The following is a 21,115-nucleotide window of genomic DNA, read 5'->3' on the forward strand; positions in this document are numbered from 1 at the left end:
TAACGAACCATAATGGATACAGAGTGACACTACTTTCAATCAATGTTCGGGTCTCGAATCCACCAACAATCGCGAACTAATGAGTCCCATTCTGGGATCATAAATGAGCAAACGATGGAGATTTGCGAACTGGTTAAATTAAGAATTCTGTATAGCTATAAGCATTCCATAAATATGTACAAAAGTCGAGAGTGAAAACTCCAAATCTGGTCTTGTCTTTCTTTTGTCACGTTTTACACAAAACCATGGAAACACACAAAGCATATTTTTTTTCTTTACAAGAAGCCAATCATACAATGTATACTTATTATTTCAGGTGATAGAAATCTCAAAATGTCGGATGTCAGAGTGGAATGGGTGAAAGAGAAAGCCCTAAGTTTCCTAGACGAAACCGACGGTAAACTATTTGATGATATGCTTGAAGAGAATGATGGTGATCTTGGAGATAAAATAATATCATTTTTAGATGACGAAATAAGAGGAGGCCATAACCTCGAAAGAAGACTGTTCTTTCTTTACAAAACTTACTACGAAAAGGTTGTACAAGAGGAACTACTGGTTCCTGAACCAGGTAAGACATACTGGCTACACTTGTTTAATTTTTATTCTTAAATTCCCTCATTTCTAAATCAAAATGTCTTTGTTAATTTAAGGGAATTTATGCGTGAATGCATGGAAATATAATTATAAATTTGCTAACATTTAAACTGGAAGTGCACAGAACATTCTAGCCATAATTTGATAGAATCTTTACATAGGCCTAATTTAAGGTGTAATACGTAACTTTCAGGTGTACAGTTTTTCATTTACTCACTATTAAACACCATTTGAAAAAAATGTTCTTAAATTTACATGTAGTGCACAAATCTCAAACAAAAATTATATTAGAAACCTTAAATTTTGTATAGATTTTCGCAACTTAGTACGTTAAAAGTTGTTGTTTTCTAATGCCAGGCATTTGACATTAAGTCATTTGACCTCTTGCACTCCTATATTTTTCAAAGATATTGTCATGGTTAGCCACTGACGCACAGATTTTGAGATGTTCTGAATCCATTTCTTGATTTGAGTTGCACAATGGGCAGTTAGGAGACTGATATATTCCAATTCTATGCAGGTGCTTGGCCAAACAGTTATGGCCTGTTGCCAATCTAAATGCAGCTACAGACGATTTGCGTGGTAAATCGGGAATTAACTGCGGATTATGATGCAGAGAGTTCCATTTTTTCCCCTTGAGATTGTGTTATCAAATTTTGTTTGTAGCAGTCTAAGTATGTAGATTTAATAAATCTTTTCATAGAGCAATACGTAGAAGTACGTTAAAAGTATACTCTGTCATTGACAAAAGAATTTCAAATAGCCATTTTTACAGAAGTTAATTTTAATTAGCTAAAGTTAATTTAATAATGGAATCACTTCTTTCAACATAACTAATCACACAAACATTATTGTAATAGTTTTGTGCGAGTTTCTTACTGCACACCAGATTTTGACTCCCGGCAATGACCATACCGGTAGGCTACTCAATCTCATCAGGATTTCTGACAAAATCATTATATCCAATATTAAATGGACTGAATTCACTTTGTTCCCACTAATAATTATCTTAACATAAGAGTCTTACCAATACCAATACCATAAAAGTTAATCAAAATCTACAATCAGTTACATGAACACAAGCTATCTAAACACAATAAAAACGGGAACTCAACAAGAGTAAAAACGGCCTACTGCTATACCCACACATTCTAAACACGCGACATGACCACAGATGGCTAAAGAGTGTATCAATAAACTTAACAAATAAAAAAAAATGCATGCACAGTGATGTTAACATAAAAAATTATCTTCGTACACAATCCATTCTATATTGACAATAATTTGGAGTGATTTATTAAAGGCTGCATTCAAGATTTATTTAGAAAAATGTTAAACGAATTGTCCTTGCATCAAAAACGGATGTTCTCTGAACCAAAGGATCCTATTTTAATTATTTGCATATAATAACAATTAAGAAACATGTTAAAGGAATTATCCTTGCACCAAATGAGTCCTCTCCGGACCAAAATGATTGTACTTTAATTATTTAAATTAGGTAACATTATCAAAAAATTTATTCTTCAATCATACACGGATGTTCCCTGGATCAAATGTCCTATTTTAATTATGTAATTACTCTATTTCTAATAAGTGCAGCGAAATGAACAGGTTTGGCTAATTAAATTAATAAAAGTGATGTGATACATTTACTACGTCTTTCTTTTTAAACGTAGGCTACTTGCAATAAACACTCGGTTCAATAAGTTTTCGGAATATATATTTTTTTTCGCCGAAATGAATAATGTTATGTGGTATATTTCTATTTCTGGTGTTGGCATCATTCATAACGTCACTTCGTAGAAGTTTCATGATCATAGTTGTTGTTGTTGTGTGATATTTGTTCGTCGCATTTCAGAATGTGGGATACAGAGCAACACGCAAATATCAAATTGTGTTCTTTTTTTTTTTTTGCACAAATCTCCTTCAGAGACATTATGAATGCTGGAAGAAGCTTATGGTGAAGCAGCAATGAAAAAATTAGCAGGTCTATGCCTGGCGTAAACGTTTTCCTGAAAGTCGACCGGAACTCTGATACTCGTAAAACCTTCATTCAGATATGTGACGAACGAATATTAAACAACAGCTATTTTCCACAAAACAACAATAACTATGGTCATGAAATTCCTACGCAATTGATATCATGAATGATGCCAACACCAGAAACAGAAATATACCACATAAAATTATTCATTTCGACAATATATATATATATATATATATCTATATATATATATATATATATATATATATATATATATATATCGGAAACTTTTCGAGCCGAATAATGTAAAAATATTCTTAAATTAAGTATGGTATGGTTAATGTTCTTATTGAATTTGGTATTTATCAGAAACTAGTTCGAATATTTAAAATGTGTCTCAGTGAAACGTACAGCAGAGTTCGTATACGTCAGTTTCTGTCAGATGCGTTTCCAATTCACTGTGGGCAAGGAGATGCACTATCACCTTTACTTTTTAACTTTGCTCTAGAGTATGCCATTAGGAAAGTCCAAGATAACAGAGAGGGTTTGGAATTGAACGGGTTACATCAGCTGCTTGTCTATGCGGATGACGTGAATATGTTAGGAAAAAATCCACAAACAATTAGGGAAAAGACGGGAATTTTACTTGAAGCAAGCAAAGAGATAAGTTTGGAAGTAAATCCCGAAAAGACAAAGTATATGATTATGTCTCGTGACGAGAATATTGTACGAAATGGAAATATAAAAATTGGAAATTTATCTTTTGAAGAAGTGGAGAAGTTCAAATATCTTGGATCAACAGTAACAAATATAAATGATACTCGGGAGGAAATTAAACACAGAATAGATATGGGAAATCCCTGTTATTATTCGGTTGAGAAGGTTTTATCATCCAGTTTGCTAAGTTAGACTTTATAAAACAGTTATATTACCGGTTGTTCTTTATGGTTGTGAAATGGACTCTCACTTTGAGAGAGGAACATAGGTTAAGGGTGTTTGAGAATAAGGTGCTTAGGAAAATATTTAGGGCTAAAAGGGATGAAGTTACAGGAGAATGGAGAAAGTTGCACAACACAGAACTGCACACATTGTATTGTTCACCTGACATAATTAGGAACATTAAATCCAGACGTTTGAGATGGGCAGGGCATGTAGCACGTATGGGCGAATCCAGAAATGCATATAGAGTGTTAGTTGCGAGGCAGGAGGGAAAAAGACCTTTAGGGAGGCCGAGACGTAGATGGGAAGATAATATTAAAATGGATTTGAGGGAGATGGGATATGATGATAGAGAATGGATTAATCTTGCTCAGGATAGGAACCAATGGCGGGCTTATGTGAGGGCGGCAATGAACTTCCGGGTTCCTTAAAAGCCAGTAAGTAAGTAAGTAAGTATGGTTAATGTTCAATCGTTTCATTTGCTTAGTGAAGAAGTCTCCACCAGTTCCAGAGGAAACGGAAGAAGATACTGAAAAGTCTGAGCCTGCAACTCCAACTAAGGAACCGCCGGAGAAAAAAGGCGGGAAAAAGGGCGGTGCCAAGAAAGGAGCTCGTGAACCTGGCAAAAAGGGGAAAGGAAAGAAGAAAGTCGCGAAAAAGGAAACGGAAGGAAGTACTACAGCAACAGAAGAGCCGACAGAGGAAGAAGAAGGCACAACTGTAGAGGAAGACGAGAAGAAGAGTGCTGCTGAAGATGAAACGACGAAGTCGGAAGGAAAACCTGAAGGAGAGGTGCAGACTGAGGGGGAGAGCACAGTAGAGGAGAGTACGGGAGAAGAAGTTCCTGCAGAAGAGACCGAAACTGCCACTGAAGAGTCCCCTGCAGAGGAAGAGAAGAAGGATACAGGGGACACTACTGAATGGGAGGAACAGGAGAAGAAAGATGAGGAAAAGGGAAAGGCAGATGAAGAGGAAGAAGAGAAGAAGAAAGATGAAGGAAAGGGAAAGAAACAAAAAGGAGCTGGGAAGAAGAAGGAGGGAGGTAAAGGAAAAGGCGCTAAAAAGGAGGCTGCAAAGGCGGGAAAAAGAGGCAGGAAAAGTCCCGCGACACGTGAGTATACAGCACAGTCATATTCATTAACATGAGAATTAGATTATACTAGTGGCTTGTGCAGCAAATGCTGCAAACTAAGCTCGTTAAACGTTGAAATAAAAAATTTTCAGATTTATTTTCAATGAAGAATACCAGACATTTTGAAAGTTATTTGCTTCCTTAATAATGCATGTTTTTTTATGCCAAATACTTTTTCTTCAACTAATCCACCTTCAGTTTTTGAGTTTCAATGCGAAAATGCAAGTAACAATGTCAGAACGATCAGTGGGTTTTCATGTGGGAGTAAATAATAGCTATTTCAAGTCATTGTGGATTGTAAGTGAAAGTTAAAAAAGTCAGGTTTGCTATGTTTTCGAACAATAGACATAGCATCTTGGTATAGCTGCTGCATGTAGAGCTTGAAAGGTGGAGGGTAAAATCATTTTATCCTGCTAAGAGATCTTGCCGAAATGATCGGGAAACTACAAAATTTTGTAGGCCTCTCATTTTATCAGTAAGTAATACCTTTTGGTCTTTCAATAGGAACTGTAACTTTTGCGCTCTCTCGAGCCAATACTGAAGAGAATGACGCATATAAATATCTACACCACACCGCCAATAAGTTTATGAAAAAGACCCAACCGCATTTGATAAATAACTACAAAAATATTTGATTTTTAATAACAATATTATTCTCTTACGTAAGTTTTGTAAGTTCATTTGTAAAATAGCCGCCACTCAGTAAATTATAGAAATGAAGGTCTAATTTAATATATTCTCTACATCTACTTATACAGAGACATCATTTTATTTTTACTTCAATTTTTATTGTACCTGAGTTTTTGAATGTACTTCACTCCCACCCCTTCTACTAAGGAAGTTCCAACTCCTCACAGAACCAAGACCGCAGATAGTAAACAGTACTGAGTTACTGAGTATAGTACGTTCCAGAAATATGTTCGCGTTTTCCAGTGACGAAAGAGCTTTCAATATTGAATCATATTTTCGCACAGGTACTGTCCGTTTGCCTACGTCGCATCCCGATTTCCCCCACCTGCTTCTGCACGCCCCTCTGTAATAGCTGGGCTGTCTTAGCTCTTTTCTGAAAACATTAATTTCTCTTAGGAATTGGAAGTTTACGTAATATTATACAGCTGTTTAATTTAACTTAAATAAAAGGGCCTCGTTAAGTAATTAACTGTCACGTGATTTCCTCCCTTTCTACAATCCTGCGGCATAACCACTTGGACGGACAGTAGATAGCATGTCTGAGTAATTTTATATTTTCGGGTCGGGCAGAAGTGAAGATTGAATTCACAGTACGTAGAGTAGGTACAGAATTATTTCAACATGAGTTACTAGTACGAAGGACGAAACTGGCAATTGGAATTAGATGCAATAGTCTATAGTGTGATAATATGCACAAAAGAACTGAAGCCTGTATCGAAATGAACGGCCACCATTTCCAAAATTGTGTTTAAATATTCATATTATGATTATTTTTCAATTTAACTTCTTTCTCTATATTGTACGCTAATGTGCTGTAGACAGTATAATATACACTACATAATGAATACGTTCGCATGGATAACTCACTTCGTGAGTAAAAACACTTATTCTTAATACAGTACTGTACTTTGATTAAAGAAAAACCTAATGAAAATTATCAAACTCAAAATCGCGATATTTCCTAGTTTACGTAAATGGATGAACTACTTTTCTTCCTTCCTATACCTAGTACAGTGATTTGTGTTTTACGCCAGTATCATCGAACTCCAGTCTTGGAGGGGGGAGCAAGCGGTGTTTCCGGTTCTCTAAAGGTATAGACAGGTTAATATTAAAAATGTTAGTAAAAATAAAATGATGTCTCTGTATAACCCAAAACATTTCACTTTCATATCATCAATACAGCATTAATCTGTACGTATAATTGATGAAAAATAGTCACATCATGGCATTAACTATAATAATATATAATTTCTAATGTAATAATGTTATCAAACCACCTCAAGTTTTGTAGATTTTAATACCGAATACACAGCTGTACTCAGAAAATTACACACCGCAGAATCAGACCTGTAAATTATTTTAGCAAGTCTCGAAGTTTTTAATAACCAATTGAATTTGAACTCTAAATATGTCAGAAATCTTGCAGGTCATGGCCTTCGTGTAATAGTCTATTGTTTATTGTAGTGTGTGTTTTGTTTTATTCTGAAATCACGGCCGACTGCTGAAATGCAATGAGTTCTCAAAACTGACGAAAGACGGATTTTGGAAAATAGGAAAATGATGTAGGAAAATTGACATTTCACTAAAAACTACTATTTTTCTGAAAAACTTTGGGTTCCAAGCTTCAGAATGAGGGGCCATTTATTAAAATCCGTTCAGCCGTTTTCTCGTAATTTCCATTAACAGTTCAAATTATATATATAGATTTGGTTTCGATTTGTTGGCAATTGTTCAGTGCTCTCATTTTACGAGGAAACTAGATTACAGCGGAAACCCGGTATACACTTCCTGCGTGTCGTGCTTGCACCTGTAGAGAGCGTGTTTCGTTACCAGCGACAAATCAAGACATTTAGCAACTACAAAATAACTTCGAAACGAAAGATTTTATAGGAATGCTAGAGTCAGGATATTTACGAGCAAATCTCCGAACACATCTTCTGTGAATATCTTTTTTCACGTAACATTCAACCAAATAAATTTGCTGTTCAACCGTATAGTTCATTTTCTAATCGATTACTTAATACACAAGCAACAGTCACACACTCGTTCCGGCACAACTCTCAGAAATTGTGAGATGTTTTGTAGAACTGGCTTCCCACGCTGCGGTCGGGAAAGCAGGAAGTCGGCCGGGGGCGGAATGATGCGAAGGTTTCTCGTGAAATGAGAGCACTGTACATCACAAAAAAAAAATAATAAAACTACCTAAAGATTTGGGCATTAAGTTTCCAGGCCAAAGATTCAAATCACTATGTCGCTGAATCAGAAGTTAAATTAACAGTACATAAGAACAGCATTAGGGATAAAGGTTGGTAATATTGTGATATGAGTAATACTGTGATAGTTCTTTTTGAGAATTTATTACAATTTTAATGAGCGAGAGGAAGATCGGGTTTTTTGCGTCAATGTATTAAGGGAATGTTCGTGGACAAGTTTCTGCATAAAACCGATCCTTCTCTCGCTCAGTAAAATTGTAATAAATTCTCAAAAAGAACTATCACAATATTACTCGTACCACAATATTACCAACCTTTACCCCATATTAGGACCTAATCATAAAATGCGATGTCGATAATAATTTTATTAAATCAATCATTTCACTTCTATTTACTAATTTCACATTCTTGCTGTTTGCCTTACGTTCTAATTTGTATCCCATTTCATCAAACTAATGAATGTACAAGTAATCGGAAAAAAGGAGCAAAGTAAAACAGCGGTCATCAGCACAGTGCACCCTCGAACTATCGTCTCTTACCCGCGGATAAGAGAAGCACTACGTGCTTCCGTGGCTGCTGGCGGGTGTGCTGTCTCTCTCCCTTCTGCACAACGGAGCATATTTCGTTGCATTCCTTACCCTTTACCCTTTTCAGCGAGTGCTGACGACCACTGATATAAAGCATCAGGAAAACTTGAAAGAATGAACTCTCCTTCCTATGGGTTCACCTAACGAGCATGAAGAACTCATAGGAAAAATCAAAACGCAAAATTAACAATAGGTACGAAACACAAAAGACACACAACAAAGGCACAAAACATACAAAGAAACACACGACAAGGGCGCGAAACTGACAACGAACACACAACAAAGGCATAAAACATACAATGAACACAAAAGAAAGCATAAAACATACAATGAACACAAAAGAAGGCATAAAACATACAATGAACACAAAAGAAGGCACAAAATATATAATGAACACAAAAGAAGGCACAAAATATATAATGAACACACAACAAAGGCACAAAACATACAACAAACACACAACAACGGTACAATACATACAAGGAACACACAACAAGGCACAAAACATACAACTAACACTCAACAAAGATACAAAATATGCAACGAACACACAAAAAAAGACACAAAACATACAAAGTACACAAAAGATTCACAAAACATAGGCACAAAACACAAAAAAGCACACTCACAATACACAAGCAGTATAGAAATCATAGGTACAAAATAATTAACAATGGACAATATAATATAGCCAACAACTGAGTAAGACGGGGAACATGATATTAACAGTTCGCCATCTCTGAACAGAGCTAAATAATTTGTGACGTCACATAGTTTTCATCTACTTCACGAAAATACAGATTGAACATGTTGAATAATTCGATTAAATGTCTTATCACTAATTTTGAATTGTAGATTCTTCACTACTTAGAAATATAAAATGTAATGCTCATAAATCATTCCCATATTAAATACTCGTTTACGATCTAATTTCAGTTGTGGAACTTATTCCTGAACCAGAAGGTCATGCGGAACCCGAACCTGAGATCCAGTTTGTTACGGTAACTATATCAACCTGCAGTCTGTCAGCTCACCATAAATATTACTTTGCAAAGCCATCGAACAATAAAAATCTGTGAATATTTTTTTCTAGAACACGATGTATGACTTATACTCGTAATTTCATTTGTTCGCAGAGGATCGTAGAAAAGGTAGTTCAAGCACCTATGCTGCATGGTTACTTCGGGTCCATTCCCCGTGAAGAAATGGTTAAGAACAGGAGATACATCTATTTCCTTCGGACGAATGAAGAGGGCATTCCTCTTCTGGAGTCAAATGAGGACGCCATAGCGGAAATGCCTACATATATTATAGCAGGTTCCTGCACAGGGCTTTTCCTACATCATTGCCAAAAAATGCTCAGAGTTGTAAGTAATTATTTATTTACTTAATATTTTTTTTAAATCTGATTTTAAAAACTGACTACGTACTTCTGTATAGTAATCAATGAATTCAAGCATGCACAGAGTTTACAATGAAGTGTCCTGAGTTCAGATTCTATTTCTTAATTAGATTACTGTCCGTTCGTTTATAAGAGACACAGGACAGAAGTATTTATGCTAATTATTTGAATTCAATTTGGGTCTGGTGTATACTCGAAGATATCCCATACGAGACCACTTATAGCACTCAATTTTGGATGTATGTATTGGGACTCGGAATTCTCCTCCCTTCTTCCAAAATCGAAAAGTTCATGTTTGTTCGCCTATACTGCGATTGTAATGGAAGGCATTTTGATCACCCGCTATGATACTGCGGCAATAAACATTCAGGTGGTCAGGAATGACAAATTTATTTGATACATTCTCTCTGTCATATCTCTGTAACTAAATTGTATAGACAACTAGTTCATATGAAATTTTTTATTTGTTTTTAAGTGTGTAACACGATGCACATTTTAAGGTACGCAATAACAGGACACTCTAAATGTAAAATACAGTTAGACCTATGCAATATGAAGAGGTGGATTCCAAAGTGTCCTAAGTCCTTTTTCAAAGAATTTAACTTGTTTTATTCACGTTTTAATTTATCCTTTTCAAGCTCATATACAGGATAAAAGGTAATCATTGAACCAAAATGAAACTGGTAATAAATCACAAGGAGATATTTGAAAAATCTAAGTACGTTTTTTTCGTAACATTCACCGTTTTAGAGGAAATCTTTATGTTTCTATGAAACATTTGGCAACATCACGGCTACTGCAATAACTTTAGCAAGTGCGCTACGTTGCAAGATTTGTTTTAACGATTTTCGCAATTATTAAATTTAAATTCATGGCTAAGCTGTTAAATTTGCAAAAGAAAAAAAAAGATTCACGGCACTAATTACTGATACTATTTTTGCTTATCTGCATGTACAGCATTCAACCATTTCTCTCGGGCGATTACCACAATAGAGCGCTGCAAACATTAGGCAAAGACTATTTTCATTCCTGCTGTTCATCGAAGGAAACATGTAATAAAAGTTTTGTTATAAGGTGGGTGCTCCTGTTATGGCCATGTTCCTGGTATGTCACTTGATCGTTTTCCATCCAGTCAGGTTGAGCAATATGGCGTCAGTTGCCTATTTTGCGGTTTTCATGTGACCTCTTCTTATTTTTCTCTGGTAAGTCTCCTTTGTTTTATGCGTGTTTTTCAAATACTTGTTTCATGAAAACTATCGTACTCCATTCAGTTTTTAATGTTCTGTTGATTGGTGTTGTCGTTGATGGCGTATCTTTTACGAGTTGTTCATAATCAAACGATTTTCGTGAAAGCTTACCTGCTCCTGATATGGCCATATCAAATGTACCATGGCCATATCAAGTTCATTTCACTTTTATTTTTTCACCTGACAAATTTACATGCCTTATAGCTGGGATTACGCAAAAGTTTTGTATTTTAAGAAAAACAACTTAATTTTTGATGGAAATACCTGTTTTGACTACACTTTTGAATTATAAAAAAGATTATTAAGTGTCATATTTATTCATTTGACACCAAAATTATTTAATTTTAGCACAACTGTGCTATCAAACTGAAAACAATCACGATTTGTAGAACATGGAACAAGGGTGGCCCATATCATGTGCACATGTTCCTAGGCCACTAGGTAGACTTATGGAATTTGGGACTTTTTGGACAATTAAAGCTATTTTTATGGGGACAGGAAATTGTTTTAAGAAAGTCCATTAGGCTGAGAACGAGTAAGGAAAAAGTGGTCTACATTTTTTTTCCAAAATGGCGGCTAGAAAAATTCTCAAACCTTAGCATGGCCATATCAGGGACACCTACCTTATTTAACATGTAGAATCACCTCTAAAATTTTGCGGCATCGGTCTCCTTCAATCCCGCATAACTGTGTATGTTTATTTAAGAGACTCGCTTAAGTCTTGACTTAGATCCATTTGAAAAAAAAAAAAAAAACATATGCAGACACTAAGGGCGACAGATTTATATTATCACTTTTGTTATCTTTCTCATAACTTGCCATTTAGACTTAGGCCAGTTTGTCATCCACTTCTTCGTAAGTGTGATGTGGGTTTTAAACCGTGTATGGAAATGAGGATATCAGAACATTAACCATTGTTGTAATTTCAGGCGTTTATTCCACTTGTACAAGTTCAATTTCGGGAACCTATGGCGTGCAGTGACATTCGAGAGGATGCAGTTTCTTCAGGGAGTATGAGTATGCTTTCCACCTCTTCCGTGTCGTTCAAGAAACCCTCAGACTACCGCAGTCTGTCAGTCGTGCTCACCAAAGACATCTCAAGCAGGCAGTCGGAGTTACAGCTCATCAAGATGCGAAAAGAACACAGCAGAGACGACCCTGCAAGTACCCCAATCAAGACAGAGCTGCTCGACGAAACTAACCGTCTAGTCAACGTTGTTGATTGGTAAGACTGAACATTATTGTAATTTCAACAGAGTTGAATTCATTAACTTAGAATTTGCAGATCGTTCACATGTCCTTTCACAATGTTGTTGCTGGAAAACAGAACCGATGATGGAAAACGATGGTCTTTTGACCATACGTGCTTTACAAAACCGATCCTACTTTGTAGGTTTCTCTCTCCTTACGTAAGTCTACGATTAATATCCAACCATCCTCCACAAAACACTCAGATTAATAAGCAAGTGGTCCATACAAAACACATTCTATCTTACTTACTTACTTATGGCTTTTAAGGAACCCGGAGGTTCATTGCCTCCCTCCTATAAGCCCGCCATCAATCCCATCCTGAGCAAAATTAAACCAGTCTCTATCATCATAACCCACCTCCTTCAAATCCATTTTAATTTTATCCTCCCATCTACCTCTCGGCCTCCCCTCGGCCTCCCCCAATTAATTATGATACTTAATCACTCATTTAAAGTTTGTGTGACTGCAACCTGTGTATATTTTTGTGAGGCTTTACTTTGTTTATAGTGTTTTTTCTCTCTCTCTTTATTTCTTGTGTAGCTTTACTTTCTGTTTTTATGATCATGGACCTCCTAAATACTACAACCGCAGAACTTGTCTACAGAAAAGAAGATCCCCCTACTTTCATTCATTATTCTGGTTCTGGTACAAATCCAGACTTCTTACTAGTAACATCAGATATCCATCACGAAACCAAGAAAAAAATAATTGAAGACCCTGGATCTGGCCATAGAGTCATCATCGCTTCTATCCATCTCCACCAAATCCGAAGAAAAGAACCCTACAATAACAAAACAACATGGAACTTTAAGAAAGCGAATTGGAAACTATTTACAACAGAACTCAACAAATACCTCAAGCTTTACTTTGTATATAGTGACCTGTTACTAAATCTACGTATTACTCTGTGAAAAGATTTATTAAATTTACATACTTAGACTTCACCAAACAAAATTTGATAACACAATCTCAAGGGAAAAAATGGAACTCTCTGCATTAAAATCCACAGTTAATTCCCGATTTACCACGAAAATCGTCTGTAGCTGCATTTAGATTGGCAACTGGCCATGATTGTTTGGCCAAACACCTGCATAGAATTGGAATATATCAGTTCCCTAACTGCCCATTGTGCAACTCAAACCAAGAAATGGATTCGGAACACCTCAAAATCTGTGCTTCAGTGGCTGGCCATGATAATATCTTTGAAAAATATTGGAGTGCAAGAGGTCAAATGACTTTATTGTCAAACGCCTGGCATTAGAAAACAACAACAACTTTGTATATAGTTTTTTTTCTGTTTATTTCTATTATTGTATTTGTATTCCTGGTGTTGTGGAAGAGAAGGCCTGATGGCCTTAACTACAACAGTATAAATAAATAAATAAATAAATAAATAAATAAATAAATAAATAAATAGAGGTCTTTTTCCCTCCGGTCTTCCAACTAACACTCTATGTGCATTTCTGGATTCGCCCATACGTGCTACATGTTTTGCCCATTTCAAACGTTTGGATTTAATGAGCATTTTTATAATGACAACGGGAGAAAATTTCTAATGCTGTTTAAGGAATGTAGTATGGAAAGCTGTTTTTTTATATGTGTTACTTGGGTATTTATTAATGAGGCGTTCAGAAGTCAACATGATTAACTCCTTTTCCAAAGATTTTGAGATATTTAAGGTTAAAGTTGAATACACACAATTGATTCTGTGTTGTAGTCAAGAATAATATTGCATTCTGTGGGCTTTTTACTGAACTATGGAGTTAATCACTTTGACCAATGAAAATATGGTCAATTTAATACAATGCCAACTTAGAAACTCTGAAATAACCAAAAGTGGAGTTAATCATGTTGATTTCTGAACGCCTCATTATTTATGTCACTTCGTAAAATGTAGCCTATGTGAGACGTTATCTCTCTAAAGGGTCATGAACATTATACGTCACTACTGAGATTGTCATACTAAAATGTTACTTTCTCAACACAGGACAATTCGACACTTGAAAGGGGACATAAAACTTCCTATTCCTCATATTCCGGGACTATACAAAGAAGATGTTAGTAAAGAGTCTTTGGCCAAGGACCCTAAGCTCGTAAACCAACTGGAGGAGCTCGTAATGTCTTGGGAAAGACACATCACTAAAATCAGTGACACATATTTGGCGAAGGTACGAATAGTAAATCAAAGCACTTTGGTATAGTATTTTATTTCAGTTAAGCATTGTGGGAAGAACAATGTCTTAATTTCTAAAATATACGTATCCCAAAATATTATTTATGTTAAACAATGACATTGCGAATTTATATATTGTATCTTTATTTTGTATACAAAATAAAATATAATATAGCCTAATTAATATGTCCTTAATTTCTGAGATATAATTTCTCAAGTCATATTAAAAAGAAACTGGGGACTGTGCTCCAACCACGAGAAAGTCTCTGCCGGATGAGACGAAGGGGAGTGATGCTGTGAATGAATGTTGATGTCATAAGATGTCATAAGGTCACACACGTGGGTACTCTTATCTCTATTGGCTAGCTCTCACAGCACAAACCATAACATTGATACAGACGTCATATTGATACTACCCTAGTTACAAAATTAGATCACAGTTAATCTCCTGGTCTTTTAATCTCTTCATACAGGAAATAACATATGCAGGAGAGCGCATGGTTTTTAAACTGGCGTTATAACGGTAATATTATTTATCTACTTCGTTCCAATAGATGACGCAATAGTAAGCACATTCCTTTCAAGGTTGATCTCTGGGTTGGATAACAGTATGACATAAACTGGCGTACAGGGCTCAAGAGGTAAAAAATCTTCGAATATAAATTAAATTACATGACGTATATATCGATTCTTTGTATGAACAATAGAGAGATAAATTTTTGCTGACGATGACACCCCAATGGGTTAAGACTGTTAACAAGGGAATTCCCTATTTATCGTCAGTTCTCTCTGAAGTTCAAATGAAAGCACGCATAGTCATGAAATTACGTGAAATGTGTGTCAGGATAGCTTCACATCAATGTACAATTCTTATATCATTTTGTCTCTGCCTCTGTGTAACGTCATATTTGCGGTGGGGAGGAAAATAGATGGCAGAAAGGTTGTAATACTTTTTAATACTTTAACGTCCACGAATAAGATAAGCCACTTGAAATTTAACAGTCATTGACCACCAGAGATGAAATTTAAGATCTGTAGAACATTGGGTGTATAAGTACCAAGAGGTGTGTTTTTGTTTTGCTGAACTTCAAGACAATGCTAACGTGTGACTGTAGTCTATATATATTTTCATTGGTTTTACTTGGTTTATAGTTTGATTTTTTCTATTATTTTATTTTATTTCTGGTGACGTAGAAGAGATGGCCTAGTGGCCTTAACTACACCGGAGTAAATAAATAAAAATAAAAAATATAGCCTATATAGTTAAATTAGAAAAACAGTTAAACGCAAAGCTCATAATGCAATTCTCGGTGCCTGGTCTACAGCTGTTTTAAATTGAGTTAACCCTGGTAGGCATTAATTAATTCTTATAAGTGACGCTATGTAAAGAATCATCTTTATGAACGAGGTTGTCTATAGTTGAGTTTCCGAGATTTCCGAAAAGTCTAACAACCAGCTTAATTAAAAATAAAAGCAAAAATGAAAAGTTAGTACTGAATAATTAGCAAAGTAACATATTTAGCATGATCTGTAGTATGATCCAAAGCCCCGACTTCCCATTGTGTGTGAGTCCTTATATGCTCGATCACTATGGCCTACAATTAAAAGTACGTATCTCGATCACAATGACCTCATACAATACCAGATGAAACTATATAAAGTAATCACATACTTAAAATACGACATTTGGTCCAGGGAACATTCGTGTTTGATAGAAGGATATATCGTTTAACATGTTTCTTAATTGAAATTGTATTTAAATAATTAAAATGTGGCCATTTTAGTACAGAGAGAACTCATTTGGTGCAAGGATAATTCCCTTAACATGTTTTTAATTGCTATTATATTCAAATAAATTAGGATGATTTGATTCAGGGAACATCCGTTTTTGTGCAAATATAATTCGTTTAACATTTTTCCAAATTAGTCTTGAATGCACCCTTTAATAAATCACACCAAATTAATGTCAATATGGAGTGGATTGTACGAAGATAATTTTTTATGTTGGTCTCACTATGCATCTTTTTTTTTCTTTGTTAAGTTTATTTATAAACTCTTTAATATCTATGGTCATGTCGCGTGTTTAGAATATGTGGGTATAGCATTAGGCCCTTTTTACTCTTATTGAGTTCTTGTTTCTATTGTATGTTGTAAGTGGCAGTCAATATCAACAGACTGGTTGTGTTTCAGAAACCTGCAGGTGAGGGTCCCATCCCAATGTACGACTACTGGCACGAGAGAGAGTCTGCTTTGGGTATTCTTGTGGAACAGCTGAAATCCCCCGATGTAGCCCACGTATTCGACATTCTCTATGAAAGCGGATCCCAGATTGCTGAAGGGTTTACCTTCTTCAAAGACGAGTTGCTCAAAAACTACTTCCAAGCTCGCGACAATGTCAGTTTTCTCTTCACCATACTCCGGCACTGCGAGGTAAATAATATGTCAATATCTATATTGCCACAAAACGACAACATTACCACTTTCATCTCACTATACATCATCATCGTACATCATCTCCCTTTCCATGTTGGTATTGGTAAGAAAAAAAGAAGACGTTGAAGCTTGTAAAAAAGTAGTTAGAGAAAAAAATGAAATATAAAAATAACGACGTCATATAATGAATACAGTAATGAATGTTATATGAGGTAGGGTTGACTGGGCTAATTTCGTGATATTTCTTTTTAAGTTTACCACGAAATTATACTAGCGACGAGTGTAATTTTGATGGTATAGTATAAATGACAGAAAATGTACTTTAACATAGATTTGGTTCACTGAGCTCTTGCTGTAACGTGAGCGGATTTTTTGGAAATTACTTGAAGAGTTGTGAGATCTATAGCTCTGAATTTGTGAGCCAATACACCATCCAATTTCCTTTGTTAAACGAAGAGTTTTGCTGTGTTTTGTGGTCCAGATTGTTTTCAATGGTAAGTACTGATATTGTATACTTCTCTTCTTCTTCTTCCTATCAAGGATGGGTAAATCCCGTTTGTGGCCGACCAACATCTCGTCTGCCTTGGGGTTGATAAAACATGCTTGCCGTGGGAAACGATCAGGGGGCATCCGTTGTACATGCATATACCATTGTTGTTGATAGGTATGAATTTCTTCGACCATATTTGTTGTTTTAAGTTCTTTCCTTATGTCTTCACTTCTCATTCTATCCCTTAATGTGACTCCCAGGGTGTGTCTTAGGAACCTCATTTCTGATGCTTCTATTCTTTTACGATCTTGTTGTCTTAGCACCCATGTTTCACTTCCATAGCGAATGGCCGGTTTTGATATAGTGTTATGCATCCTGATTTTTAGATCTTGTCTCATATTCTTTCCGAAATACCTGTTTATACATCCATTTGATTTATTGTATACTTCTTGGAGAAAAATATAAACTTATCAATGCACTGATTATAAAACACTGCCTTAACCTGGCAGGTTATCTCATTCCACTAGGCCTATTTTTCTCTTTAAAATATTTCAATGTTGTAACAACACTCTCAGATGAAAGAAATATCAAAAGCATGTAACGTAAAATATTTGTGTGTGTATTCATAGCATCTCTGATATATTGTCGTGCTTGCTGCAGATGTCACATAATCCCAGTGTCAAATATGGAAAGAAATACAATATAAATGATATGAAAGAAGCAATTGATTGTGTTTAAAGCAAAGGAAAATTGCCGCAGAGAAACATTGTCTTTTTCTTGGCAAGTTTGACGAGGATCAGAAAGGAACCAAAGCAGCAGATAATGATAATTATATTTCCGGCCTCTCAAGTGAGTGAAAAGAGGTAGACAACGAACAGCATCATCTTCAGGAGCCAAACAAAGAAGATCTGTGCTTAAAGAAGAGCCGAATGATAAGCACAGTGATTTGTTGTGATCTTGCTGACGAATTTTCGAGGACGACAAGCATAGTGAAAGATAGATTCAGTGCGTCAGTTGTGATGAGTGGTTTCATGAAATGTGTGAAGGATTTTCAAAATACCGGAAGAACTTTAATTGTTTGGGTTGTAGGTATGAATCTGACTGAGAAATTTAAAATTAGACAATATGCCTAAATATTTTGAATTTAAGGACTATCAGGAAAATACCCTTGTAGGCATACTATCACAAAGTTATACTACTGTACTCCAACCACGAGAAAGTCTTCGGGGACTGAGACGAAGCGGGATAATGCTGTGAATGAATGTTGATGTCATAAGATGTCATAAGGTTACACACGTGGGTACTCTTATCTTTATTGGCTAGCTCTCACAGCACAAACCATAACATTGATACAGACATATTGATACTACCCTAGTTACCAAAATTAGATCACTGTTAATCTCCTGGTCTTTTAATCTCTCCATACAGGAAATAACATATGCAGGAGAGCGCATGGTTTTTAAACTGGCGTTATAACGGTAATATTATTTATCTACTTCGTTCCAATAGATGACGCAATAGTAAGCACATTCCTTTCGCGGTTGATCTCCTGGTTGGAGAACAGTAGTAGGCCTACTTCTAGAGTGATAACTTTTTGTTTATATGTATTGAAAGTATTGTATAAATTGAGGTAAAAATGCTGACTTTTAACTTCCTGAAATCTAATAAAGTACAGTAGTGGCAAACAAACCGGACCGACCCTTGCAGCTGATTTCAGAGCCTTATTCACTTCAGAGCACGATAGACTGGTAACTAAGACTTTCGTGGTTCGAATTCTGCCTGGGAAGGAAACTTGTTTTGTTCCTTATTCAAATTTATTCCCAATACTTTTCGATTACAGCGATATTTTACTACTTAATTAACCCATTATTCCCAGAACACGAATTTTACCAGCAATCGAAAAGTATAGGGAATAAATGTGAATAAGGAAAAAAAAAAAAAAAAAAGTTTCCGTCCCAGGCAGGATTCGAACCACGAAAGTCTTAGTTACAGTCTATCGTGCTCTGAAGTGAACAAGGCTCTGAGATCAGCTACAAGGGTCGGTCCGGTTTATTTTTGCCACTACTGTACATACATTGCCATTTTTTTTTAATTTCAACCTTATTTTCGCACCGAAACCTTAGTATCACGAAATTAACCGAGTCTGCCCTCTGTGACATGGCTTGTGTTCATATAATTGATTTTAGATTTTGATTAATGTTTATGATATTGGTGACTGAGGTGATAACGAATCAGGGTATGTAAATTTCAAATTCGGTATTTGCCTTTGTGATTGTGGGAAACCATTAAAAACTACCGTGAGATTGCCAGTCACGGGATTTGAACCCGGGACCTCTGGAATGCGAGTCTCAAACGTTACCTTCTTAGCCAACTCGCACGATCTGTCATCTTTTCTGTTTAATTATGTCACTTCACATATTTATTAGCTTATGTATGTGTTTGCAGATCATCACAAATTCAGAGACATTCTCATCGATTACAGAAGCTATAAGGCCTTTGATGGAAGGACTTCGCATGATTTGGATTCTATCAGAGTATTTTGGAAAAGAAGAGAACATGGTAACCCTGATGGAAGGGATCGCATGGGTGCTGAGTGACCAAGCTAAATCTCGTCTCAATATAACAGAAGTACTTAAGTATGTAATATACACCTCAGATGTAACTATACACAGGCTGTAACGAAAAAGTGGGTAAAACTTTAAAGTTATGGATTCCTTTTTTATAAAAGAAAAAAAAATGGTTACATTAACATGGATCTGGAAATGCTTAGTTTCTGAATAGAACTTGCAAGTATGATCAGACTGCACTCCAATACGTTTGTTTGCTGGCATTAGGGTTGCTAGATTGGGCTACTTAAAATTTTAATTGGCTATTTATTTTTACCATTGGGCTACTTGCGACTTTTTGGGCTACTCAAATTTTTTCGGGGCTATTTTTGGGCTATTTTTTCTGATTTCAATTTGTGGAAAATTAATAATAATAGGTGTAGTAACAGTCTTCCTCTCCGTGAAAAAACCTGTTACAGTGTACGTCTCGCTTTATTCCACCACCACCTTAATCACGAGAAACGAGGTACCTATGCGAAATATATATTTATTGTACATGTCACATGACCAAGCCAGTGTAAGGGGATTTTCTCGTTTTACCATGACCAGTGCCAGCAGAAATGCAGTGGCGAAGTGCAGCCTGCAGGCACATAATAATCAGTTGTTGTTTTTCCTCCAATTCAAGCGTTAGTATTTTTGTGAATGCCGTTGTAGTTTATTGCAATAATCTTAAATTAGGAACTAGGATCTTTTGTAAAAGTGATATACAGTTGAGAATTAATTTTTTTTAGTTTATGCTCGACCATGCCGAAATGTACTAATTATACATCTGGTAGCAGTCCTTTAATGCATGTCATTAAAGTACACCTACTCATTAAAGTACAGGTCTTCAGCCAATGATAACTCAGCTTACATGTGTTCAGCCAATGACAAGTCAGCTTTGTACCGTTATAAAACCGCAAGTATCGATTATTCTCGGATATGCAATCGAAAGAGAATTAGTGAAAAGTTACGGAGACTGGAAATCCAATACTGTCGCAGAAGGTTATGTTCTGTTACTATAATAATTAGCGTTAATTGTAAATAATATTCAAATAAATTCAATTTGTCATCTCGTTTTTCAATGTCGAATTCAATAATCAGGGTTATAATATTATAATATTATCAAGTTTAACGGGACTACGTCAAGGTTAATGACATTATTGTTCCTCGGAAAAAATCAATACTTTTGCGTCTGCGCACATCTCACAATTCACGACCTAGAACAAGGTCACTTCCGATCTTGTCAGTTACAAATAAAATGTATACATCTGAATACCGGTAATTTCAAGTTAGAAATATGGTCGAGCATAAAAAGTCGTATGAAACTCGCCTATAATGGTAATTAAGAAGCTCGTATGAAAATTATGAAACTCGCTTGCACTCGTTTCA

General features: G+C 35.7%; 1 protein-coding gene across 1 annotated transcript in view; it reads left to right on the top strand.

Moving 5' to 3' along the window:
- Positions 1-320: 320 nt before the first annotated feature.
- The window catches only part of LOC138697075 (dynein axonemal heavy chain 10-like), a 57,973-nt gene continuing 37,178 nt past the window's right edge, over positions 321-21,115 (top strand). The window contains exons 1-8 of the mRNA XM_069822672.1: positions 321-571; positions 4,008-4,631; positions 9,079-9,143; positions 9,279-9,509; positions 11,721-12,016; positions 14,030-14,210; positions 16,406-16,645; positions 19,584-19,774. Of these exons, the coding sequence (XP_069678773.1) occupies positions 334-571; positions 4,008-4,631; positions 9,079-9,143; positions 9,279-9,509; positions 11,721-12,016; positions 14,030-14,210; positions 16,406-16,645; positions 19,584-19,774 (2,066 nt within the window). The 5' untranslated portion in view covers positions 321-333. The remainder of the gene's footprint in view (positions 572-4,007; positions 4,632-9,078; positions 9,144-9,278; positions 9,510-11,720; positions 12,017-14,029; positions 14,211-16,405; positions 16,646-19,583; positions 19,775-21,115) is intronic.

The sequence above is a fragment of the Periplaneta americana genome, chromosome 3 (assembly GCF_040183065.1).
Source record: "Periplaneta americana isolate PAMFEO1 chromosome 3, P.americana_PAMFEO1_priV1, whole genome shotgun sequence".
In the NCBI taxonomy this organism is placed as follows: Eukaryota; Metazoa; Arthropoda; class Insecta; order Blattodea; family Blattidae; genus Periplaneta; species Periplaneta americana.